Source organism: Scyliorhinus torazame, chromosome 2 (genome assembly GCF_047496885.1).
Source record: "Scyliorhinus torazame isolate Kashiwa2021f chromosome 2, sScyTor2.1, whole genome shotgun sequence".
In the NCBI taxonomy this organism is placed as follows: Eukaryota; Metazoa; Chordata; class Chondrichthyes; order Carcharhiniformes; family Scyliorhinidae; genus Scyliorhinus; species Scyliorhinus torazame.
Window position 1 is genome coordinate 341,420,068 of NC_092708.1, and position 26,856 is coordinate 341,446,923.

Genomic DNA, 26,856 nt, shown 5'->3' on the forward strand with positions numbered 1-26,856 from the left:
TTTCTGTCCCAAAGTTACCCACCGGTTTGAACCTGGGTTTTACTCCCACAGTTTTTAATATGAAGTTATGCAGCAGGAAGTCAATTTATTTCAAAATCTGGAAAGTTCCATCCCAAAGGCTATAGGGCAAAATCGAGGAAGTAAAACAACGACCATGATTTGAACACTGAACAAAGTAATTCAAGTGCTAAAGCAGTACTCTTTTATTATAGGAGTAAATTCCTGTGGTTTGTGAATTTTGAGCTCAAAGTGGATACCCCCAGAGCATTTTCCCCTATTTGTGTGTACTCCACCTTTAATAAATAAGCCAAATCATTTCACAAGTCATTTTTGCTCAACCAATTTAATTTCAGTTGTAATGTTCATTTTAAAATTTTCAAAAGAAAAGATAAAAGCACAGCAAGCATTAAACAATGCCATTTCCATAACAAAGGCACTACATTAACAACAGGATAGTTTATAGTGATACATAGATCTGAAAATATTTATTTAGTCAACAGAATTTTTTGAAAAACCCTCTCCAAGAAGAACTTTCCTCATAAGTTGCTTCAGCTGGAAAAGCAAAACACGCTATTCACAACTTTACTGCTGCAAGACTGACCAACTGGGCACATTTTATTTCACCTATTCAAGTACTCCACTTAACGATCTGGCTGAAGTTCACACAACTCAACCGAACTGTGTCGAGGAATAGCCTCAACCTTGCCGACATGTATTCGTACAAAGCTGTTAGGTGAAAAGAATATTTTTGATCCCTGAATAGGTAAATAAACATCTTAATTTCAAACCGGCTGGACTATAACCTTCCAGATTAATCTCTGCAAAAAGTCACCGAGAGAATCCTTCACAATGTTTTTCATTGTTCTATACGTGTTGGAAACCAGTGATCCCACATCTAAACCAAAACCCTTTGTTGCTTTGCCAATGGACTAAAATTATATAAATGACTCTTTCACTTCGATGGAGATTTTTGTTGTAAGTAGATCGTTGATCATAGACTGGAAGAAGATAATCTGATCGAGAATTTCATCTAGTGTGGGTATCATTGAACTTACAGCTCAGCGCGTCCATTGTGAACTGGAGTTTGAGATGAGATTATTTTGAATGTAGGCATTCGTATATATCCAATACTACCGCGAGTATTGGTGCTGGTTTTTACAAAGAACTGCTTGACCTGTTGTTGATGTATGGTTTCTAATGTACTTATTTTCGTTAACAGACACCAGCAGTGCTTTGCAATGGAGCATGTTTTTCCATCTTTGGGACTGTAGCGCACAAAGACTCACGAGAGGCGAATAGAGATGAAGTCGATGAGGCTTTATTAAGCGTGACTTGTTCCCCGCAGTTCAGCAACAGACTGGCCTGCGGGGGAGAACTCCTGGTTCTTATACTCCGCCTTCAGGGCGGAGCTAGAGATCAACAGCCAGCCAGGACTCGGGATCTGTCAGCCAATGACATCACGGCTTCACAGTCCCACATGACCCCTAATGCATACTACCACATTCACCCCTTGTTAAAAATGAACCCGGCAGGGTGGTGCTTCGCATGGTGGTAGGGGTTTACAAGGCTGGTCCTGGGAGGAAAAAAAAACTTTTGCATGTCATCACAGTGTCCTACACTGGGCTATGTACAGGGTTTTTTTTTGTTTTGAACTATTTACAGTATTCGTAAGAGAGAAAAAGGGAAAAAAATTCTCGTTAAAGTCCACAACATTCTAGTGTTACACCGATGCCACAAGTCGGTCGGGCGGTCTGGTCATCCTTGTCGATCGCCTCAGCCCCGGTGGTGGTGGTGCTTGTTCCAGTGTTGTCGTCTCTGGGAGCTTTACGGTTTCTGCTTCAGCTTCACTTCTGGTCGGACCTGGGAGGACCGATCCTCCCGGGAAGGGGGCTGTCGCGGGGTGCGCCGGTGGCAGGGAGGGGGTGATTGGTGTCGAGGGGGTGTGCGTGTTGCCGGCGGGCGCCAGATCTCGCAGGGAGACCGTGTCCTGTCGGCCGTCGGGGTACGCCACGTAGGCGTACTGCGGGTTCGCGTGGAGGAGGTGAACCCTCTCGACCAACGGGTCCGACTTGTGCGCCCGCACATGTTTCCGGAGCAAGATGGGTCCTGGGGCCGCCAGCCAGGTCGGCAGCGACGTTCCAGAGGAGGACTTCCTGGGGAAGACAAGGAGGCGCTCATGAGGCGTTTGGTTAGTGGTGGTACACAGTAGCGACCGGATGGAGTGGAGGGCGTCCGGGAGGACCTCCTGCCACCGTGAAACTGGCAGATCCCTGGACCGTAGGGCCAGTAGGACGGTCTTCCAGACCGTGCCGTTCTCCCTCTCTACTTGCCCGTTCCCCCGGGGGTTGTAGCTGGTCATCCTGCTCGAGGCTATACCCTTGCTGAGCAGGAACTGGCGCAGCTCGTCACTCATGAAGGAGGACCCCCTGTCGCTATGGACGTATGCGGGGCAACCGAACAGTGTGAATATGGTGTTAAGGGCTTTAATGACTGTGGCCGCTGTCATGTCAGGGCAGGGGATGGCGAAGGGGAAACGGGAGTACTCGTCCACCACGTTCAGGAAGTATGTGTTGCGGTCGGTGGAGGGGAGGGGCCCTCTGAAATCCAGACTGAGGCGTTCAAAGGGACGGGAGGCCTGGATCAGGTGCGCACTATCCGGCCTGAAAAAATGCGGTTTGCACTCTGCGCAGATGTGGCAGTTCCTTGTGACTGTACGGACCTCCTCCACGGAGTAGGGGAGGTTGCGGGACTTTATAAAATGGTAGAACCGAGTGACCCCCGGGTGGCAGAGGTCCTCGTGGAGGGTTTGGAGACGGTTAATTTGTGCGTTGGCACATGTGCCGCGGGATAGGGCATCGGACGGCTCGTTCAGCTTTCCGGGACGGTACAAGATCTCATAGTTGAAGGTGGAGAGCTCGATCCTCCACCTTAAGATCTTGTCATTTTTAATTTTGGCCCGCTGTGCATTATCGAACATGAAAGCTACCGACCGTTGGTCAGTGAGGAGAGTGAATCTCCTGCCGGCCAGGTAATGGCTACAATGTCGCACAGCTTCCACTATGGCTTGGGCTTCCTTTTCCACTGAGGAGTGGCGGATTTCTGAGGCGTGGAGGGTTCGGGAGAAAAAGGCCACGGGTCTGCCCGCTTGGTTAAGGGTGGCCGCTAGAGCTACGTCGGAGGCGTCGCTCTCGACCTGGAAGGGGAGGGACTCGTCGATGGCGCGCATCGTGGCCTTTGCGATATCCGCTTTGATGCGGCTGAAGGCCTGGCAAGCCTCTGTCGACAGAGGGAAGGTCGTGGTCTGTATTAGGGGGCGGGCCTTGTCTGCGTACTGGGGGACCCACTGGGCGTAATATGAAAAGAACCCCAGGCAGCGTTTTAGGGCTTTTGAGCAGTGAGGGAGGGGAAATTCCATGAGGGGGCGCATACGTTCGGGGTCGGGGCCTATTATCCCATTGCGCACTACATATCCCAAGATGGCTAGCCGGTTTGTGCTAAAAACGCACTTGTCCTCGTTGTATGTGAGCTTCAAGGCTTTAGCAGTCTGGAGGAACTTTTGGTGGTTGGCGTCGTGGTCCTGCTGATCGTGGCCTAACTAAGGTACTGGTCAAGCCTGGAATTTAAACCCAAGACCAAGTTGGCATGGTCAGAATGACCTAAACAGTCTTCTAGCAGGCAGCAGGCATGTCTAATCGTCGCATAAAATATTAAAAAGACACTGATGAATAATTCTAGCTGTCTCCTTGTGTTTGGCCCGGAGCGATAACTGAGGAACAATCCTTCTAGCTTTGATGCCTTGCAATCTCATTTCTTATGAAGCAGAGTTTTCCAATTTCCCTTCATACATTTTCAGTGCAGTGACTACTAAATAAATATGTAGGAAATAAAATTGTAAATCAATGGTCATTTAAACCTTAGATTTGACATAGTATATGTGAGCAAAAGGGACCATACTCAAGAATTACATTTTTGTGCACATCATTTAAGACAATAGGCAGCATTCACAGATTGGTTTGAATTAAAGCATGAAAATAATATAGTAAAAGACAATAAATATTTACATTAATATGGGGAGGCTTTCATAACCTCACAAAGTGTGGAATGGCCAATTAAATACTTCTGAAGTACAATCACTGTCCTAACGTAGTCAATGATGGAAAGAAACAAAAGTGTAGCGAAAACGAGCTGCTGGTTGAAGCACTGTCATTCAGATTCTCTCTGTCGATGCTTCTGCTGCTCATAGAATTGTCTCAGGATTGAATAAAATGTAACTTAATACTAAATTCGCAAATGGGCCAGTTTAATTATTTTGATCTGCAAACTTCATACATGCGTGTGTGTATATATGTGTGTAGACAATATTCAAATGCTTAGAGGAAGCAAATGTCAGTATATAATATGAATCCATACTTCTATTAGCCGGTGAACTAAACTAGTTGCTTCGTTGAAAATTGATTTGGTCAAACCAGTTTCTACATAGTATGGCACACTGAGAGGGTCACAGTTCTCATAAACTAATGAGAGCAAAAAGCCACGAGGCTTAAGCTGTTCCAATCATACACTTTATGCACTGATGTTTCACTTATCTACTGGGTTTTTATTTTCTGTTGGGTTGTAAGGGGTCTGTAAAGGACATCACAACCTCCGCATACTCACACACAAGCTCATCAGAAAATCTGGGATAGAGCACAGACAAAAGCATCTGTTTTGCATGAGTGAGTGGATAAGGGATAAATGAGCCTCGGTCAGTAGGTGCTGATGTGTGCAACAATTGGAAGCTAATGGCCTAGTCACAGCCCACAGAGCGGTTGTAAAATTGGGATCCTCATTAACGGGGCAGATTTTGTTTCATACGAAAACAACATATGGCAGGAAAGCGTGACAAATTAATCAGACCATCTCTAGCAGAAATAGTCACTCTCAGTACATTGTGCCTGACAGGGTAACTAACCATCATTTTATAGCCATATTTTCCCAGTACAATACACAGGCAAGCCACTGCTGGGCTCCTCCCCGGGGACTGTACTCATTACCATCTTCATGCATTTTATTGTGTGATAAATCAATCTGAGCATAATATATGGTTGTCCAGATTTAAGAGTTTTCAAGTTGGGGGGGGGGGGGGTGGGGGGTGGATGGGGGAAGCAGCCTTTAAACGTCACGACAATAACGTTTTTTGACAATTGGGCAGCTTTATTCCATCAACGTTAGCATCAGTTTTTGTCTTTCCGTGAACTGGAAACTTCAGAAACTGGTTTCCCATAAACTATTTTCATTTTTCTGGACCCCCGCACAATCTCATGGTGGTTTCACGTGACAGCTGTGTACTGCTGCGACCAGGTAGTTTTGCTTTGAAGCTGTGCTGCAATGTGAATGCTGTCTGACTCGTGTTGGGGCCTGACCTACACCATAGCGAGACCCCAAGAAGAGGGAGTCTCACTCTGATTCATTTCCGAGCCTGTCGCTCCTAATACTCAATTCATACACAAATTTGACATGAGAGTGAAATCAATAAATCCAACCCAATATAAAAATGGACCATCCCGCTAAAATCTAAATATATTCTTATTGGTTAACAAAGGCATCAACTGTAGTATCGGAATTAATTTAGAACAATGCTAAAAATTACATAATTACATTTGTTATTGATCATAATTAATGTGGATTATTTTTCTTGACATTGAAGGCACAGATTAGTTGTACATATAAACAGACAGTGCAGGTGCTGCACTGGTTCTGCCAGTTCTGATAACCATTTTGAATTGGATTGTCAACTCGTCTTTTCTCTTTACAGATGTTGAAGAAACTGATGTGTTTTTGCTTTTCCAGAAGTTTTATTTTTGTTTCTGATTTCCAGAAATCGCAGGACTTTTCTTTCTCTCAATCGTCTTTCACCAGCTTGCACTCTCTCTTAATCCTGGAGTAAGGACCAATGCTGTCGTCAAAAACAAAATCCCAGAGCACACGCACCCAGGAAGAGTGCTGGGGCAGGTTGTCATAGTACTCAGGAGCGATCAGCTTCACCTAATGGAAAGAAATAATATCATTGACGAGATTTGCAAAGTTCAAGCTGGAAATGTCAGTCAACATTGGTGGTTATGATGTTGAGCTGCCAGCGTTGGACTGGGGTGAGCACAGTAAGAAGTCTTCCAACACCAGGTTAAAGTCCAACAGGTTTGTTTCAAATCACTAGCTTTCGGAGCACTGCTCCTTCCTCAGGCTGCATACCTCTTCATTCACCTGAGGAAGGAGCAGTGCTCCGAAAGCTAGTGATTTGAAAGAAACCTGTTGGACTTTAACCTGGTGTTGTAAGGCTTCTTACTGAACGTTGGTGGTTGGCATATGTTATTCGTCTCTGATTAGAGTCATTTTAAATAGATAAATCCTCAAAATTATTTATTGCTACATGTCACAATTAGATGGAAAAATGTATCTCTGTGTAATAAATGTACAAAATTGTCATTATTAAAGGATTTATGACTATGATAGACATACTGAAGAAAGGAAATATTCCCCTTTAGCGGTTCGTAATCAATGGCCAGTCAATACCGAGTACCCTCCTCTAATTCTCAAAATCGGCATTTTGAACACAAACAGCTGACTGAAAAAATGAGAATCAGATTGAGAAAAAAGCATTTCTTTTTCAAATTTCCTTTTTATTCTTTCCTGTAATGTGGGCATTGCTGTCAAGGCCAGCATTTATTGCTTAATTCTAATTGCCCTGAGAAGGTGGCCTAGATGAACCATGGTGGGAACACCCACCTTGCTGTTAGCAAGGGACTTCCAGGACTTTGGCCTAGTGACAGTGAAGGTACAGTGATATGACTCCAATACAAGGTGGAGTGTGGCTGAGAGGGGAACCTTCAGGTGGTGGTAGTGTTCCCATGCATCTGATGCCCTTGGCCTTCTCGGTGGTAGAGGTTGCAGGTCTGAAGGTAGCTTTGTTGAGTTGCTGCAGTGCATCTTGTGCACACTGTACACACTGCTGCCATTGTGCTTCAGTGATGGAAGGATGAGAAGATGTTTAAGTTGATGGGTGGGATGCCGATCAAGCAGATTGTTTTGTTCTGGATGGTGTCGACATTCTTCAGGTTGTTGAAGCTATACTAATCAAGACAAGTGGAGAGTCTTCCCTCACACTCCTGACATGTGCCTTGTAGATGGTGCATAGGCTTCGGGGAGTCAGGAGTTCAGTTACTTGCCTCAGAGGTCCCAGTCTCTGACCTGCTTTTGTAGCCACAGTAGGTTGGTCCAGTTCAGTTTCTAGTCAATGATAACCCCTACGATGGTGATAGCAGGGGATTGAGTGTTGTAATGCCATTAAATGTCAAGAGGAGATGGTCATTGCCTGGCACCTCTGTGGCACGAATGCTACATGCCACTTATCAGCCTAAACCTGAATGTTGACCAGGAAGTGAATTCTCCATTGTCCAATGCCGATATCAGGATTGCCGATTGGGCAGAGAATGGCGTGTCGAGAGAAAAACGGGTCTCCTCAGCAGAAAGCACTTAGCTCCTTGGCGCCGTGAGGCAGCAGTACTATCCATTTCATCACCGTGCTGCCCTCCTCCTTCAGCCATTTCTTGATATCACGTGGCGTGAAATGATTTGGCTGAAGATTGACACCTCTGATGCTGGGGACATTAGAAGGAGTCCAAGATGGATCGTCCATGCGACACTAGTGGCTGAAGGTAGTGGCAAATATTTCAACTCTTTGCTCTGATGTGCAGGACTATCCCATTATTGAGGACGAGGATATTTGTTGTGTCTCTTCCTCCTGTTGGTTGTTTCTTTGTCCACCACCATTTACGACAGAATCTGGCAGGATTGGAGTGCTTTGGTCTGATCAGTTGGTTGTGGGATTGCTTAACGCTGGTTATCGCATGCTGTGTTTGCTGTTTGGTATGCAAGTAGCCCTGCCTTGTTGATCAGTTGAGTAGGTTACTGGTGGTAAAGCAATGAGGCACATGTCCGTGAAGTAAATCTTTCCAATTCTTGTTTACTGATGTAACCTTTTGTTCATTATTTTGCAGTCTATAAATTGTTCTTCAGTCATTTAAACAAGTTAGAGATTCATTTCACATGAGTGATGAATAAACATGGGGGATATGAAGGAAATCAGCAGCACATTCTCAAATTGTGCCCTGAGAAGTTGACTACATTTTGGGGGGGGGACATCAAAGGCATACCAGCACTGTTAGCAAGGAAATACAAACCCTCCTAACGTCAAGCAACAGGAAGAAATCTAGGAAATCTAAAACATTACTTATGCTTTCATGTGTAACGTCTGGTCAGGTGGATACTGCATTAATTTGCATACGTGTTGCACTTTATTAAAACAACCAGTGTAATTTCGGAGGGTGGCCGAAATGAAAGTTAATCATTTTCCAGGAGGAAAGCTTCATGTTTGAGTTGCAGTTAATATGAAGGGGTCATTGCTAGGCAGGGTAGTTTATATCTGTGGCGATATGGAAATATACAGTAGTGCCACTGTCTAGCTTAATAACAGCTATCAAAGATTACATGAACTTTCTGTCAAAAAAGCAGCAAAATGGAAATTAATTCAAAGCTTTAATAGCTAATGCAAATTAGCTGTCTGCCAGCTCGGCTAGTTTTTTTTAGTGAGTGGGAGAAACGTACTGAGGTTTGGAATTTATTTTCTATTTGAGTCCAAATATTGACACCAAGTTTCCAAATAGCAGAGCTGCACCACCGGCCAGACAGAGTTGGAAACCCATTGAAGAACAGTGCGCAAACCTCAAGTGATCTTTAAGCTAAGTGTTCATTTTCTGTTACACGCAAAATAGGGGCATGAGTAGGTCATTCGGCCCCGCGAGTTTGCTCAGCCATTCAATAATTCTTTGGCTGATCTGTTCATGTTTCTAATTCCACATTACCATCTACCCTCTGATAAGCTTAGATTGTGGTTAGGCAAGGGAATCTATCTACCTCCAGATTAAATTTGGTGTCCCTTAGTTATGTACTCACCCACAAGAGGAAACAAGTCTACCTTGGGCTGGATTCTCCATCGGCGGGATCTTCCGTTTCGCTGGCAGCGCACTCATGCCCGCGGATTTCCCGATAGCATGGGGGGGGGGCCCACAATGGGAAACCCCATTGTCTGGCTGCCGGATGGAGAATCCTGCTGCCAGCGGGGGCGCGCCCCGCCAGAAAGTGGGTACGGCGGGACAGAGAATCCCGCCCCTTATCAATAGCGTTCAGGGTCTTATATATTTCAATCAAGTCACCCCTCACTCTACTGAGCTCCAGTAGAAAGAAGCCCAGTCTATCTGACTTTTCCTCATCAGACAACCCGCTTATTCCAGGTTTCATTCTAGTAAACCTCCTCTGAACCGCGTCTAATGCATTTACATTGTTCCTTAAATAAGTGGACCAGAACTGCTCACAGTAGCAGCTTCCTTCCTCAATAAACTGTTGAATACGTCCAACTCCCATATATTCAACAGATAAAGAGAATTTGCATATCTTAAATGGGTGAAAGATTATCTACCATAATACATTCGGCAAATAAAAAGCTATTTGTGAACACTGTAGGAAGCTGCTTATCATCTGGTTAATTCCACATTGTTAAGAAAATGTTGTCACTTCATCTGAGCTAGTGGTGACACATGGCAAGCCACTCCCTGCCACCACCACCACCAATCACCTTCTTTTGGCCTAGGCTCCAGCACATACTAAGATTCCCCAAATTCTAGAGGATTTAACATTCAGCAAGGCCAGTGAGGTGGGTAGGTCAGATTTTTGATTCTTGGAGCATGGAATTTATCCAAAGTATGAGTAACCCGCCTATCTCAGTGAGCGATATATTCCACAATCTCCAATCATCATTACAGCATTCACAAATAGTACAATTTTGGGAGAAAAAAACCCTTGTGCTGTCATTATTGAGGGTTTTTATTGTACTTTGTGTACTGAGGGAGTATTGTGCTTTCAGTACTAAGGGGGTATGGTGCTGTCAATATTGAGGGAGTATTATGGTGTCAGTACTGAGGGAGCATTGTGTTATCAGTAATGAAGGGGTATTGTGTCATCAGTACTGAGGGGGCATTGTGCTGAGTACTGAGGGAGTATTTCATTATCAGTGCTGAGGGAGTAATGTGTTATCAATATCGAGGGGGTATTGTGTTATCAGTGCTGAGGGGGTATTGTGTTATCAGTGCAGAGGGAGTATTTTGTTATCAGTGCTGAGGGAGTATCGTGTTATCAGTGCTGAGGGAGTATTGTGTTATCAGTGCTGAGGGGGTATTGTGTTATCAGTGCTGAGGGAGTATTTTGTTATCAGTGCTGAGGGAGTATTGTGTTATCAGTGCTGAGGGAGTATTTTGTTATCAGTGCTGAGGGAGTATTGTGTTATCAATATCGAGGGAGTATTGTGTTATCAGTGCTGAGGGAGTATTGTGTTAACAGTGCTGAGGGAGTATTGTGTTATCAGTGCTGAGGGAGTATTGTGTTATCAGTGCTGAGGGAGTATTCTGTTATCAGTGCTGAGTGAGTATCGTGTTATCAGTGCTGAGGGAGTATTTTGTTATCAGTGCTGAGGGAGTATCGTGTTATCAGTGCTGAGGGAGTATTGTGTTATCAGTGCTGAGGGAGTATTGTGTTATCAGTGCTGAGGGAGTATTCTGTTATCAGTGCTGAGGGAGTATTATGTTATCTGTACAGACACGGTATTGTGCTGTACAAGGTGCCAGGCAGAATTTTCAGCCACGCCAAGGTCAGGAAACGAAAATACCGTGCTCAGCCAATGTGCCAGTTTCCCTGTCCCTGGCATTGGCCATTTCATGGCAAACAGGTTCAGCGCCTGGCAAGGCTGCCATTCCCATGAGGCAGCTGCCAGTTCGGTTCATTGAGAGCCTTTTTAAGGGCAATGACAGGAGGCCAATTGGGACGGTGTCAATGTAGATCACCCTCTTTCAAAGCAGGGGCAGGGTTCTCCGATATCGGCGCGATGTCCGCCGACCGGCGCCAAAAACGGCGCGAATCAGTCCGGCATCACGCCGCCCCAAACGTGCGGAAGTCTCCGCATCTTGAGCGGTCGAGCCCTCACCTTGAGGGGCTAGGCCCGAGCCGGACAGATTTCCGCCCCGCCAGCTGGCGCGAAACTGACTTTGCCGGGCGGCGCATGCGCGGGGGCTTCAGCGGCCGCGCATGGCATCCCCGCGCATGCGCAGTGGAGGGGGTCTCTTCTGCCTCCGCCATGGTGGAGAACATGGCGAAGGCGGAAGGAAAAGAGTGCCCCCACGGCACAGGCCCGCCCGCGGATCGGTGGGCCCCGATCGCGGGCCAGGCCACCGTGGGGGCATCCCCTGGGGCCAGATCGCCCCACGCGATCTCGATCTGTTTCTCGGTGACGAGAGGTGGCCATTGTTAGCCACTGGTGGGATTTTCTGGTCCCGCCACTCTCATTGGGATTTCCCATTGACTCTCCCCCATGCTGCCAGGAAACCTGAGGCTGGGGTGCATTGTTGGCAAGGGTGCACCATCAATGGGACTGGAAGATCCACTGGCTTGAACAGCTGGAAGATCGCGCCCTTTATCCGATACTTATAGTGAAAGCAACAACAACAAATTATATTCATAAAGCACTTTTAATCCCAAGGTGCTTTATGGGACTGTTATCAAGCAAAACCTGACATGAGGCACAGAAGGAGGTATTAAGGCAAATGATCAAAAGATTGGTCAAAGAGGAGCATTTTATAGAAGGAAATCAAGGTAGAGAAGGCCCAACTACCAATGTTGAAGCATTTAACATTGGGATTGCTCAATTGGCCAAAATTGAGGAACGAAGATGCCTTAAGAGGGTTGGAAGAGGTTACGGAGATAGGGAAGGGTGAAAGCTGAGGGAACTGAAAATGAGGATTAAAATTTTAAAATTGAGGCCTAACCAGGAGCCAATATAGGTCAGCATCTGAGTGGTGATGACCTCAGGTTTATGAGAGGCGGTAGGATGTGTGAGTCTGGCCAGGAACAGTGAAGTCTGGAGGTAGCAAGGGAATGGATGAGGGTTTCAACCACAGGTGAGCTGAGGCAGAGGTAAAGCCAGGTGATGTTACAGAGGTAGAAATAGGTGGTCTTAGTGATGCAGGGTTTTGTGGTCAGAAGCTCATCACAGGGTCAAATATGAAACCAACATTGAAAACAATTTGGTTCCATCAAAGCGGACGGGTTTTAAAATATTGACTCAGCTCTGAGCCAACCAGACGAAGGTCAAGGTGGGTGACAAGTAGCCCTGGCCTTTCTAACATTTTTACGCCAGGAAGATTTTAACTGCAGTGCCTCATCTGCATGGATTAAGTCAGTGCCTCACCTGAATTTAGCAGGAAGCAGCAAGAGTGCAGTATCAGGCTGCAGGATAATAGAGGCACAGCGCTCCCAGTGGCTGAGTTATGGGGGGGACTGTCTGAGAGGGTCTCATGATCCATATGGTTGCAAGGATGTGACTGGAGGATGGGAGACAAAATCCTGGTCTCAGGGAGGTCTAAACTTCCCTTGTGAGGCCCAAAGGAACAGCCCTACTCCTCCAGGATCCACAAGGAAAGTGGCCCAACTTCTCTTTATGAAAGCTACAATGGCTTCCCCTCACAGAAGTTGGGTTAAATAGCGGTCAAGTCCCCAATAATGCTGTCAATAATGTCGATGGCAATGCTCTTCATATTTAAAGAACCTATTTAGATTCCAGTGGGTGTTTTTTCCCTCAACACTGTTCAGGAGAGTGGGTTAAAATTGGAACTTGTGGGTGCGACCTCAGCATGATACACAAACTGTGTGTTGGTGGTGGAGTGAGTGGATGTTGAAGGTAGTGGATGGTTGCTAATCAAGCAGGCTGCTTTGTAGTGGAAGCTCAGCACCATCCAGGACAAAGCAACCCACTTGATAGGCACCCCACCTACCACCTCAATATACACTCTCTCCATCACCGACGTACAGTGGCAGCAGTATGCCCCATCTCCAAGATACAGTGCAGAACTCACAAAGACTTCCTCAATAGCATCTTCCAAACCCAAAACCTCTACCATCTAGAATATCAAGGACAGCAGATGCAAGGGAAGACCACCCCCTACAAGTCCCCCTACACTATCCTGACTTGGAACGTTTTTACCATTCCTTCGATATTGTGGGCCACACTTCTGGAAGTCCCTCCCTAACAACACTGTGGGGGTATCTACACAATATGGACTCCAGCAGTTCAAGAAGGTGGTTCCATCACCACCTTCTCAAGGGCATGTCCTACGAAAAGAAAAAGAAAAAACATGCAGGTATGGTCCCCAGGAAAATTTAATAACCCGCCTGGCTGCTTTCTACTTGTTAGGCAGGTTTAAGATCTTCCCTTTTGAAGGTCTCTTGCACTTTAAGTGCTTACGTTCTGTGTTATCTGACTCTGCAAATGCTACCAGATCTGCTCAATGTTTCAAGAATTTTCTATTTGTGTTTCAGATTTCCAGTATTTCCAGTTTTCATTTTGCATTTTCCTTCATATGTTCTATTTGATGCAAAACAACCCAGTAAACTAAACAATGAATTAAACGGTTAGCTATTTAAAAATGTAGGGAATTATTGAAGAAATGAGGGCGAGTTTCAAGGTCTAACCTAACCACATTGTACAGAGGCTATTCAGGCGGTGTTTAATTGTGTACACTTTACACATCATGAAGTTTACATCAGAAACAACTCCTGTATGCACACTCCTTCCTGGCCCTCCGTAACTGCGGGAATTCAATCTGTACCAGGAACGGGCAAACTGGAAAGCAGTTTTAAAGAATTGGACTTCATTCACTTTGGCCTGTAACAGCAGCCTTGTCCCTGAATAAAGAAACAATGTGACTCGATTGGGACAAGCTGGTTTGTGTTACACCGCAATGAACTGCAGGCTATACATGAACTACATGCGTTACGTTTTTAAGAATATATTTCCGAGACTGTTCATTTGCATGTATACTTTGTGAAACATTATCCATTTTCATTACACACAGTGCTTGAGGGGAAATAAATTTGACTGTTTAAGGTTTCTTGCCATTGTTGCCAAGATACCCACTTCTTCACCTTCACCCATACTTTTGAAGGTTGGAACCACCAGACGACTGCTGCTGTGCTTCAGATATTTGTTTAGAAATATGAGTTCTGCTTTTATTGTCTGGTGGTCCCTTACAACAAGCAACTTACATGAGCCATTTCCCCGCCTTGAGCAGAGTTGAGTGGAAATATTTGGTTAACATATTTAGCAATTGTTTATAGTGTGATGATCTTTTCTACTATTAACCCTGCTCACTAGGCACTGTCATTGGGCATGCGGAGGTTAAAGAGTACTGTCATGATATTCAGATAAACATCATGGTGCAAACATACATACACACTGATGGACAGATCAACGGACCAATCAATACACACACAACATCACAGCCAATCACAGGCAAGAGCATACACACTATAAAACGGGGAACACAACACTTCCCGAGGATTCCAGCAGGAGACAGCTCAGGGCACAGAGCTCACAGCAAGCCACTCAGATATTCACCATGTGCTGAGTGCTTCTCCAAGATAGTGTTAGGGCTAGGTCCACAGGTTAGAGGGTAATGAACGAGCCACAGTAACCAGTTTACAGATGTTGTTATTGTTAGTAATAAAACTGAGTTGTACCATCCGCAACCGTGTTGGTTCGTCTATGTAGCAGAGCACCCAACACGACATAGTACCAGGATTGGAACCCAGTAACTGTGAGACCTACCTACGCATCTTAAGGAATCCGCCATCCTGCGCCATGGACACCATCAGCCCACCGCAGCCGCTCCAAATCGCTGGAAACCTCGGCGTCAACTGGAAGCTGTTTAAACAGCGCATCCAGCTCTTCCTAGAAGCCACAGACAGGGAGAATGCTTCGGACAGCAGGAAAATCGCCCTCCTCCTTGCCACGGCAGGGCAACACGCCATCCACATCTACAACTCCCTGGTGTTCGCGGAAGGTGAGGACAAGACGAAGTACAAGACGGTCCTTCTCAAACTTGAGCAACACTTCAGCATCGAGGTAAATGAGATTTTCGAGAGGTACCTCTTCCAGCAGCGCATGCAAGGTAAGGATGAGCCCTTTCAATCTTTCCTGACACACCTCCGTATCCTCGCGCAGTCCTGCGGTTACGAGGCAACCTCCGATTCCATGATTCGGGACCAGATTGCTTTTGGGGTCACCTCGGGCACCCTACGCCAGCAGCTCCTCAAAATTAAAAGCCCCACCCTAGCCACCGCCATCGAAGCCTGCGTCCTCCATGAAAACGCGACCAGCCGCTACTCCCAATTCCAGGCGGCCGAATCGGCACGGCAGGGGTCCTACCCGGCCGGATCAGCGCGGCAGGAGTCCTACGAGGCCGAGCGGGTCCAGGCGATCAAGTTCCTCCCGGCCCGTGGCCCGGACGAGGGCAGCCATTTCGCGCGCTTTCCGCGGCCTCCTGCGCTTGTACTCGCCAAAAGAGACGTCAACGCAGAGGGATGTGATGCGCAGGTGCGCTCTACGCAGGACCGAACTGCGCGTGCGCGATGGCGCAATGAACGCCATGACGTCACGACGTGCGGCAACTGTGGATCCGCACATTTAAAGCAGCAATGTCCGGCAAAGAACCGACAATGCCTCCGCTGTGGCAAGATGGGCCACTACGCTGCCTGCTGTCGAGCAGCTCAACCTGCCAACGCTCCCCAATTCCGACAGCCTCGCAGGGACGTGCGGACCATTCAGCCTCCGTACTCTGAGTCATACCCGGACGATATACAAACCGGTGATACAGACGACCGGGACGCCTTCCGTGTTGCGGTCATTGACACAAACCGGATGTCTCCAGGCAGGACCCACCAGCCGATGCCAGTGAACAGTGTCAATCTGGGTGATGAATGGTGTGCCACCCTAACGGTCAACCGATCACCAATAACATTCCGTTTGGACACTGGTGCCTCTGCCAACCTAATAGCATGGTCAGCCTTCTACGCCTTGAAGGTCAGACCACCAATTCGGCCATCCCGTTGTAAGATGGTCGACTACAACGGAAACGTTATCCCGGCCATGGGATCCTGCCAGCTCCAGGTGACACACAACACACACACGGCCACACTGTCCTTCGAGATAGTTGGATCATCGAAGGACTCCCTGCTAGGCGCACAGGCATGCAAGGTTCTCCACCTCGTGCAGCGGGTCCACGCTCTGTCTCCAGAAGGCACATCAGACTTCCCGGATGCAGAATTTAGGGCACAGCTCCACTCGCTCCTTGCCCACAACCAGGAGGCATTCGAGGGCATGGGCACACTGCCCTATACCTACAGAATACGGCTCAAACCGGATGCCACCCTGGTCATTCACGCACCTCGCAGGGTCTCAGCACCACTCAAAGACCACCTCAAGCAGCAGCTGCAGGATCTCCAGGACCAAGGGGTGCTATTCCGGGTCACGGAGCCCATGCCATGGGTCAGCTCCACGGTGTGTGTTAAGAAGCCCTCTGGCGAACTCCGGATCTGCATCGATCCGAAAGACCTGAACAACATCATGAGGGAACACTACCCCATACCCAAACGGGAAGAGATCACGAGCGAAATGGCCCGGGCTAAGATTTACACAAAGCTTGATGCATCGAAGGCTTTTTGGCAGATCCAACTAGATCAGTCAAGCAGGAAGCTGTGCACCTTCAACACTCCTTTCGGCAGGTTCTGCTATAACAGAATGCTGTTTGGCATCATCTCGGCATCCGAGGTATTTCACAGAATCATGGAACAGATGACGGAGGGCATCGAAGGGGTTCGCGTCTATGTTGACGACGTCATCATCTGGTCCACCACACCACAGGAGCACATCAGTCGTCTCCAGCGTGTCTTTGCGCAGATACGAGATCAGGGCCTGCGCCTCAACCGAGCCAAGTGTTCTTTCGGCCAAACTGAGCTAAAGTTTCTGGGGGACCACATATCCCGGTCAGGAGTGCGTCCGGATGCAGACAAGGTGAGCGCCATTACAGCCATGCCGCAGCCGGCAGACAAGAAAGCAGTGCTAAGCTTCCTAGGCATGGTCAACTTCTTGTGGAAGTTCATTCCCAACCTTGCCTCCCACACAACGGCTCTTCGCCACCTAGTAAAGAAGTCCACGGAGTTCCAGTGGCTGCCCGCACACCAGAAGGAATGGGAGGAGCTCAAAATTAAGCTCACCACAGCCCCAGTATTGGCGTTCTTCAACACCTCTCGTGATACAAAGATCTCGACTGATGCCAGCCAGTCCGGCATTGGGGTGGTACTCCTGCAACGGGACGACACTGCATCATGGGCCCCGGTCGCCTATGCCTTGCGGGCCATGACCCCCACAGAACAGCGCTATGCGCAGATCGAGAAGGAGTGCCTGGGTTTGTTAACCGGCATAGACAAGTTCCACGACTACGTGTATGGTCTCCCCCAGTTCACCGTGGAAACCGACCATCGCCTCCTGGTCAGCATCATACATAAGGACCTGAACGAGATGACCTCTCGCCTCCAGCGCATCCTACTCAAGCTCCGGAGGTACGACTTCCAACTGGTCTACACCCCGGGAAAGGACCTCATCATTGTGGATGCCCTATCCAGAGCAGTGAGCACACCGCCCGACTCGGAGGGGTTCGTCTGTCAGGTCGAAGCGCAGGTGGCCTTCAGATCGGCAAATCTGCCAGCTGATGATTCAAGTCTGGCCCGTATTCGCCGGGAGACTGCGGCTGATCCCCTTCTACAATGTGTGATGCGCCACATGACGGGAGGGTGGCTCAAAGGACAGTGCCACAGTTCTACAATGTCCGGGACGACTTGGCCGTCATTGACGGTGTCCTCCTAAAGCTGGACCGGATTGTGATTCCACACAGCATGAACAAGCTGGTCCTCGACCAACTACACGAAGGCCATCTGGGGGTTGAGAAGTGAAGACGGAGGGCCCGAGAAGCTGTATACTGGCGCATCAGCGATGACATTGCCAACATGGTGCTCAACTACCCCACCTGCCAAAGGTTTCATCCGGCGCAACCCCCTGAGACGCTTCAGCCCCATGAGCTGGTGACGTCCCCCTGGGCGAAGGTTGGTGTGGACCTTTTTCATGCGCTTGGCAGGGACTACCATGATGCCCTCCATCATCTTCTTTTGCTGCTTCGTATGGCTTCACACACGTGACGTCCAACCCTTGCATCCCCAGTCAAATGGCAAGGCAGAAAAGGGCGTTCACATCGTCAAGCAACTCCTCTGCAAGGCTGCTGATGTCGGATCGGATTTCTGCTTAGCCCTGCTGGCCTATCGCTCGGCTCCACTAGCCACTGGCCTCTCACCAGCCCAGCTGTTGATGGGTCGCGCCCTCAGGACCACTGTGCCGTCCATTCTGGTCCCTACACCCAACTATGCTCCAGTACTGCAAAGGATGCGACAGCAGCATGCTCAGCAGAAGGTGGCACATGACACTCGAGCAGCTGATCATCCTGCCCTGGCGCCTGGAGACAACGTCCGCATCCACCTACCAGAGGGTGGCTGGTCGGCATCTGCCGAGGTTCTCCGCCGCGTGGCTCCCCGCTCGTTCCTGGTTCGCATGCCTGATGGCTCCATTCGCAGGTGCAATCGCCGGGCTCTTCGCCTGCTTCCACACTCGCTACGTGATCATACACCGGTGCCACGCCCTCCTGTTGTTCCTGATGTCGACTTCGTGGAGCTTCCTGCCACCATGCCCATTCCTCTGTCGCCTGTGGCCAGGCCCATTCCTCAGCCGGTAGATCCTGACCCACCCTTGAGGCGGTCAACCCGAATTCGTTGCCCACCTACTAGGCTGGATTTATGAGCCTGTTTGAACATTGAACTCACTGACTTATTATGCCACAATGTTAATATGTTTCTCTTTTTGTCATTACAGGAGTTCGTTTTGATGCCTAATGTTTACACATGTTTTGTTTATGGTACAACCTCGTTGCTATGTTGCACCTGACACCCTCCTTTGTATATAGTTTAGCCTCATGTACATGTTGTAGATATTGCACAGACACATTCAGCTGCACTCAGTACACATCTATATGTATTACCACATCGGCACATATTCTTGTAAAAAAGGGGGATGTCGTGATATTCAGATAAACATCATGGTGCAAACATGCATACACGCTGATGGACAGATCAACGGACCAATCAATACACACACAACATCACAAGCAATCACAGGCAAGAGCATACACACTATAAAACAGGGAACACGACACTTCCTGAGAATTCCAGCAGGAGACAGCTCAGGGCACAGAGCCCACAGCAAGCCACTCAGACATTCACCATGTGCTGAGTGCTTCTCCAAGATAATGTTAGGGCTAGGTCCACAGGTTAGAGGGTAATGAACGAACCACAGTAACCAGTTTACAGAGGTTGTTATTGTTAGTAATAAAACTGAGTTGTACCATCCGCAACCGTGTTGGTTCGTCTATGTAGCAGAGCACCCAACACGACAAGTACTTCCTCGGTTTTCCTTTTTTTTCATATTGAGAAAGCAGTTAGACTTCTTTGGCTGAAAAATAATACACTGAACTCCAAAAGCAGAGAACTTCACCAAGTCAACTGTCCAAAAGTCACATGTTCTAGGGGTGAGAGGAATTACTAAAATTCCTTCCGATAAAATATAAATCTCGTCCTTTCAGTTTTCATAGCACCCTCATCGCTAATGCAAGCAGTGTTTTCATGTTTTTATTATGTGCAATGGAAGCAATTAATCTATTGTGTACCGCTCATGGTTTACACAACAAGCCTGTGGTCCTTTGGATTCAGTGTCATTGTTTCATATGTGATGGGCCTAGATTTAGGATTGTTTGAGCCATTTATGTTTTGCGGGTTATAATTATTTTTGAAATTGTTGCTCAACTTTTGTTGGCATGAGTGAGAAGTGGAAATGGGCGGTGGAAAATGACTGGTCAGTGAGTACCAAGCTACAGGCTACCAGACTACATTAAATCTTTAAATTCATTTCAGAGTGTTGCTTTTAAAATTTTCAGTTACTTCTCTGGTGCATTACTTAACTCGAGACAGAACTGCGGTCAATTTTAATGTCAGTGCTGTTGAAACTGGCCAGAGTTAGGTCAACAACGGGAGTGTTTTGTGTTCAATGAATAACCTACGAAAAATAATAAGCTGCAGCATTTGCTTATGTCTGAACAGAAGGACAGAGAGAACAATAACAGGCACAGCTTGTTGCTCTGAAGAAGGAATCCAAGGAGAGTCTGCTCCACTTCCCAGTCGGTTTTAGTCATGGGCAGATTGTTTTGGGTGCAGCATTCATTATGGATCGCCATGTCCAGTGCAAATTACTTTGCCCACTTACGTGCATACTTAATATCTGCCAGTAGATCTCAGTGACTGAGGTTCTAAAGTGATAAAACACTTATTTGTTCCATGACCTTGCTCATTATTCACCTGTAAATGATCCATAATTACTAAAGTCTGACCACAGAATTGTTCCATCTTAAATTCACAATAAGAGGATGTGGTTGATAGCTGCAGCACTCTTGGTCCTGGAGACCAGTGACCTAACAATGAGCTAGCAAACAAGATTTCTTTGTGTTGAAAAAGTTACTGTCATCTATTTTACTGGCTGACCCTTGTAAGTAATCTAATTATACTTTTCAGCAGTGAACCAAAATCTGTCTGTGCACCAGCCGTACAAAGCAGAGTCATGCCGGCCAGAAGACTGTTCGAGTGCGAGGTTTTTTTTTAAAAGAAAAGGAAACATCTCAAAGACAAATGCAAATGAAGCTCGGGCAGTACGAATGAGCATTGTGGAATATGAAGGAGGGTCAGGCGACGCAAAGGCCAGAGAAGGCAGAAGTGGATCTGATCGTGTAGTTGACCCTTTGAAACCTATAATTGAGAAAGAGAAATAGCAGAATTCAGAATATTTGGGGAGATTACTAACAAAATACTGATTATTGTGACATAAAATAAAGGTAATATTTTGTTGAAAAGTCAAATTTCAAGAAATTAATCACTTTCTCCTGTATGACATTGTTCATACATTTACTCAGGACAGTTATACAATGACATGCCATTGCAGGGTGTACCATGAAGTATATATCGTAATTATGGAACATGTAATATGAGGGGTTTTGCTAAAATTTAGAATACCCAATCCTTTTTCTCCAATTAAGGGGCAATTTAGAATCTTAGGGTTGTGGGGGTGAGACCCACGCAGACACGGGGAGAACGTGCAAACTCCACACGGACAGTGATCCGGGACGAGAACGAACACGGGTGCTCAGCGCCATGAGGCAGCAATGTTAACCACTGTGCCAACCTGCCACCCTTAGTATTAGAGGGTTAACAGATGAGACATACTAATATATGACTTAGATGTTGATGCACCACTGACACCAGTCAGTCATGTGTTAGACTCCCACGAGAAAGATTGGAATAATGCTGAAGAGCTACGTGCTAATCTATAACCTGTTGAGAAGCAGTCCTAATAAGCTAGTGTTTAACAGATACCAAAGTCAGCCTACAGTCTGTCTAAGAACCAAGTCCCTTGCTTGGATTCCAAGAATCTCAGAACATGGTGGCAGCACCAAACAAAAGAACAGCAGTGTCTCATCAAATTTTCTGATGGGCATTATTGCACAGACTAGTCATGGAAAGTACAGAGCAACAGAACAGTGCCTAACTAAACACCATGGTCACATTAGCAACAATAAGTTTCAGTAACCCATGTGCAGCAGTGTAGCAACAAACAGTAAACGTACAAAACAGCAGAGGCTAAAACAAAACTGAAAATGCTGGAAACACAGGTCATTTAACTTTGTTAAGAAGATAGGGATTCATATTTCAGCTGTAGTCTCTGCCAGGAACATAAGAACATAAGAACTAGGAGCAGGAGTAGGCCATCTGGACCCTCGAGCCTGCTCCACCATTCAATGAGATCATGGCTGATCTTTTGTGGACTCAGCTCCACTTTCCGGCCCGAACACCATAACCCTTAATCCCTTTATTCTTCAAAAAACTATCTATCTTTATCTTAAAAACATTTAATGAAGGAGCCTCTACTGCTTCTAAGAACTAGAAGATATTACAGATGCACGGTATTTAAAAAGGAACACATCAAAGGGAAGAGGAAGGGGGAAACTGAAATGTATTCAATTTTCAAAGGCAACAAAAAACTAACAAGAATTCAGTTAATCAATCTATATGTCACAATTCAATATGTAAAATCTTTTATTATAAAATGTTGAATCTGACAAGCAGTTCATTAACAAAGCTGCCATTTGGTGACATTGTTCAGGAGTTTCTGTTTATTATTTATACACAGGATGTGGGTGTCACTGGCTAGACCAGCATTTATTGCCCATCCCTAATTGTCCTTGAGAAGGTAGTGGTGAGCCGCCTTCTTGAACTACAGCAGACCATGTGATTATCATAGATTATCATGGAATTTACAGTGCAGAAGGAGGCCATTCGGCCCATCGGGTCTGCACCGGCTCTTGGAAAGAGCACCCTACCCAAGGTCAACACCGCCACCCTATCCCCATAACCCAGTAACCCCACCCAACACTAAGGGCAATGTTGGACACTAAGGGCAATTTATCATGGCCAATCAACCTAACCTGCACATCTTTGGACTGTGGGAGGAAACCGGAGCACCCGGAGGAAACCCACGCACACACGGGGAGGATGTGCAGACTCCGCACAGACAGTGACCCAAGCTGGTATCGAACCTGGGACCCTGGAGCTGTGGAGCTGTGATGTAGTTACACCAACAGTGATGTCAGGGAGGGAGTTCCAGGATTTTGACCCAGCGACAGTGAAGGAACGGCGGTACATTTCAAAGTCAGGATGCTGAGTGACATGAAGGAAACTTCCAGGTACTAGTGCATCCATGCATCTGCTGCTCTTGTCTTCTAGTTGGTGTTAGGCGTTTTAGTTGCTGTGATATGAAGAGTCTAAAGTTCTGTTCCTTTTTCACAAACACACATTTATTTCATTCCAACAGCCTTTGCACAAAACTCTAACTATACATCACCTGACAGAGGCCACCTGAAGCCCCTTTACATATCAGTGTCAATTAATGGATACTTAACATAAATGAGACAACTAATTGCAATGTCTCTTAACCCATTACTTAACAGTTGGCAGAGGTCATAACTTTGGAAGGTACTGTCGAAGGAGCCTTTGTGCGATGCTGCAGTGCACCTTGTAGATGGTACACAACACTACCACTATGCTTCAGTGATGAAGTGACTGCATGTTTGCAGAGGGGCTGCCGATCAAGCAGGCTGCTTTGTACTGGACGGTGTCAAGTTTCTTGAGTGTTGTTGGAGCTGGACTCATCCAGGCAAGTAGGGTGTATTCCATGACACTCCTGACATGTGCCTTGTAGGTGGTGGACAGTTTCTGGGGAGTCAGGAAGTTAGCAGAATTCCTAGCCTCTTATCTGTTCTTGTAGCCACAGTATTTATGGCTAGTCCAGTTCAGTGGTAATCCCCAGGAAATTGATAGTAGGTGATTCTGCAATGGTAATGCCATTGAATGTCAATGAGAGATGGTTAGATTCTCTCTTGTTGACGATGGCACTTGTGTGGCACCAACATTACTTGCCACTTATCATCCCGCACCTAAATGTTGTCCAAGTCCTGCTGCATATGATCACGGACTGTTTCTGCAACTGAAGATGATATTGAACATTGTGCATTCGTCAGTGAACTCCCCACTTCTGACCTTGGACATGATCGAATGGCCTCGTCGCGCCCGATTCGGTGATGCGACGAGGCCATTAAATCTCACTGGATGAGATTCAGATTTGCATATTTAAGTGAGCCATTAGGTTCATTTAAATATGCTGGTGCCCAATTCTCCTGAGGCCCGGGAACGAATGCCTGTGTCTGGGAGACCTCTCCATGGTTCTGTTTAGCACTGGTCTACACAAACGTGGACTAGGCGTGATGGCACCTGGGTGGGTCTCCCAGGCTATCAGAAGCCCCCAGGTGGTTGGGGACAGGGCAGGGTGGTACCCTGGTGCTCCTGCTGGCACCTGGGCATATTGACATGGCCAGCCTGGCACCCTGGTACTGCTAGCAAGGCACCCTAGCAGTGCTACCCTGGCACTGCCAAGATGCCCAGGTGGCATTTCCAGGCTGGCAGGGGCACTGCCAGGATGCCTGGCTGGCAGTGTCAATGTGCCCAAGTTGCAGAAGCAAACCATAACTTTGTTTCTCTCTCCACAGATGCTGCCAGAGCTGCTGAGTATTTCCAGCATTTTGCTGCTTTTATTTTTGATTTCCAGCATGCGCAGTATTGTTTTTCTGACCTGGCTGTTGCCATCCTGATTGCCCACGTTCTGCCCCAACACCAACTTGATACGTTTTATGAGCACTTCCAAGTGTCATGGCTCTTCCTAATCATTGTTTAAACCTGGGGTTATGACAGCTCTTCAATATTTTGCTTTGAATTCCGCTTGTGCCATATATGTGTGGATATGGTGCCCCAGTACCTAGTTACAAAATGAATTGTAAAGAGGTTTTCCAGCGCTTCATGGCTTAATTTATAAAAACTGTTTGCACCTTTGTAAAATTTAAGTTGTTAAAGGAGTGAATTGGGCTTCTTTGTCGGTTTATTAAATTTTATAAATAGGCTATTTTTCTCCCCTCTCACCATCAACTCACAACAAACTATTTGGTTCCATATCAATGCACATGCAGTCAGCCCCAATATTAGCTCAGAGGTAGCAGGTTGGGGAGAGGATGCTGTTTAGTGTTTATGAAACGCAGAAGAATGGGTTTCCCTCAGGTCTTGTCAAATTTAACGACAGGGCCTTTTTCAGTCACATTGCCAGGGTGACTCTTTGTCAGTTAGGTAGGCTTTCGGCAACAGGCCGCAGGGAGTAAGCAGAAAGGTGGGTGGGTGAAATCAGAGAGATCAGAGGTCAGAGGAGATGTCAGAGTGTTCAGAACTGTCGGTGAAAGATATTGGAAGGGTTGTGGTGGGAAGAGATCAGAGGCGGGAGCCAGGGAGGAAGGAGGGAGAGATCAGGGAGAGTCGCTTGTCCATTAGAAATGGAAGTGGGGAGGTTGGGTTTGAGAACGAGAATCCCAACCAACTCAAAGCCACCCATCTTGAGGGCGTTAAAATTCCCCTCCATGTTTCACTGTTTCATTGACAATGAGCACTGTAATTTGAAATCATTCTATTTTGGAGTGTGGTAAGGAATGTGTAAGAGTTCTGTGGCTGACAACTTGATAGATGAAGTAATTTCTTGTTACTGACCATTGGGTTTGTACCAGATACTTCATATTGTGCTCTATGAACCATTCTTTGTATAGATATACCACACATTTTTTTTAATTCAGCCACTTAAAGGCCCTTTGTTGGAAATAATTAAGTCAGCTTGACTACTCACAGCAAATTAACGCTAGTTAAATTTCCACTAAATATAGCCCGTTGGAATGTTTGGAATCAATCCAGTCTACGAATTTGGTTAATGTTTGTTAGAATGTAGTGACACTAAACAGGCAGACAAGCACATGTAACATAGAAAATCAGCCGCACTGGTAGAGGAATGTGGTACCACCCACCCACCAGATCAGTGGGTTGGGTTTTAATGTTTAAGCCAGCTGCAGGTCAGGAAAGTAAAGATTTGTGAAGCAGATTATTCCATGGCTCATTAACTCAGCCATATTATTTGCATCCTACTTCCAGGTTGCCCGACTAATTAGAGCAAGTGGGCATGACCATAATCCACAGCTGAGTGTTGAAGCTTCAGCATTTAAACGGGCCTGGTAAGGGCCAGAATTGATGTCTGCTACAACTGGCAAGTGTGAAACAACAGCAGTACTGTCTCAAGAAGGGAAGGCAGCACCCCTCCTCACCACAGCCAACCCTCCCCCCCGTTTCTCTGCGACATTCCTCAATGTGATCCTGGAGATAATGTAGGGCCCACAGAGAAATATTGTTCCCAGCAGATGGGAGGAGGAGGCCAACCTCTGAAATTAGGAAGATATTGCTGAAGAATTGAGCAGCAGGAGTGTAGTCCTTTCCCCATGGAAAAGGACCTTAAGAGGTTCAACAACCTCATCAAAACAAGAAAAGTGCCAACCCCCTCGCTCTGACTTTGCCAGCCTGCTCTGGCTCAGCGCTTTTCAGAACAACACACTTTGCAGCTCCAACCATTTTTTTCCCTCTCTCTCGCTCTCTCATCTCAGCCTCCTCCTGGGATTTCCTGCATCACAGATGCCAGTCTTCAGTCACTTCAATTCACCCACATGCTATAAGAAACGGCTGAAGGTATTAGATACTGAAAAGGCCCTGAGAACATATCAGCGATGGTACTGAAGACTTGTGGTCCATAACTAGTTGCACACCAGCCACGCTGTTCCAGCTACAACACTGGCATCTATTCGTTAATGTGGAAAATTGTCAGGTATGTCCTGTCCCCAAAAAGCAAGAAAAATGTAATTCAGTCAATTACTACCCCATTAGCCTTCTCTCAATTAGCCGCAAAGTGTTGACAATGTTATCAAGCAACACTTAGTCAGCAATAACCATATCACCTCAATAGTCAATGACATTACTGTTGCTCAATTCCCCACTATTAACATCCTGTGGGCTATCACTGACCAGAAACTGACCAGCCATATAAATACTGGTCTACAAGAACAGGTCAGAGGCTGGGAATTCTGCGGCGAAAATCTCATCTCCTGACTCCACAAAGCCTCCACAAGGTACAAGTCAGGAATGTGATGGAATTCTCTCCACTTACCTGAATGAGTGCTGATCAAAAAACTCAAAAAGCTCGACACCATCCAGTACAAAGCAGCCCACTTGATTGGAACCCCATCCACCACCTTAAATATTCAATCCCTC

At 46.7% G+C, this 26,856-nt stretch overlaps 1 protein-coding gene across 3 annotated transcripts in view; it reads right to left on the minus strand.

Moving 5' to 3' along the window:
- The window catches only part of degs2 (delta(4)-desaturase, sphingolipid 2), a 120,064-nt gene that overhangs the window by 18,394 nt on the left and 74,814 nt on the right, over positions 1–26,856 (minus strand). The window contains exon 3 of one of the 3 annotated variants that reach the window (XM_072490570.1): positions 328–6,024. The exons of 1 other annotated variant lie outside the window; for it this stretch is intronic. In XM_072490570.1, the coding sequence (XP_072346671.1) occupies positions 5,881–6,024 (144 nt within the window). In that variant the 3' untranslated portion in view covers positions 328–5,880. Of the gene's footprint in view, positions 1–327; positions 6,025–20,570; positions 20,872–26,856 lie in introns of those variants that run through there. One more of the 3 variants, XM_072490567.1, reaches the window with a different exon arrangement.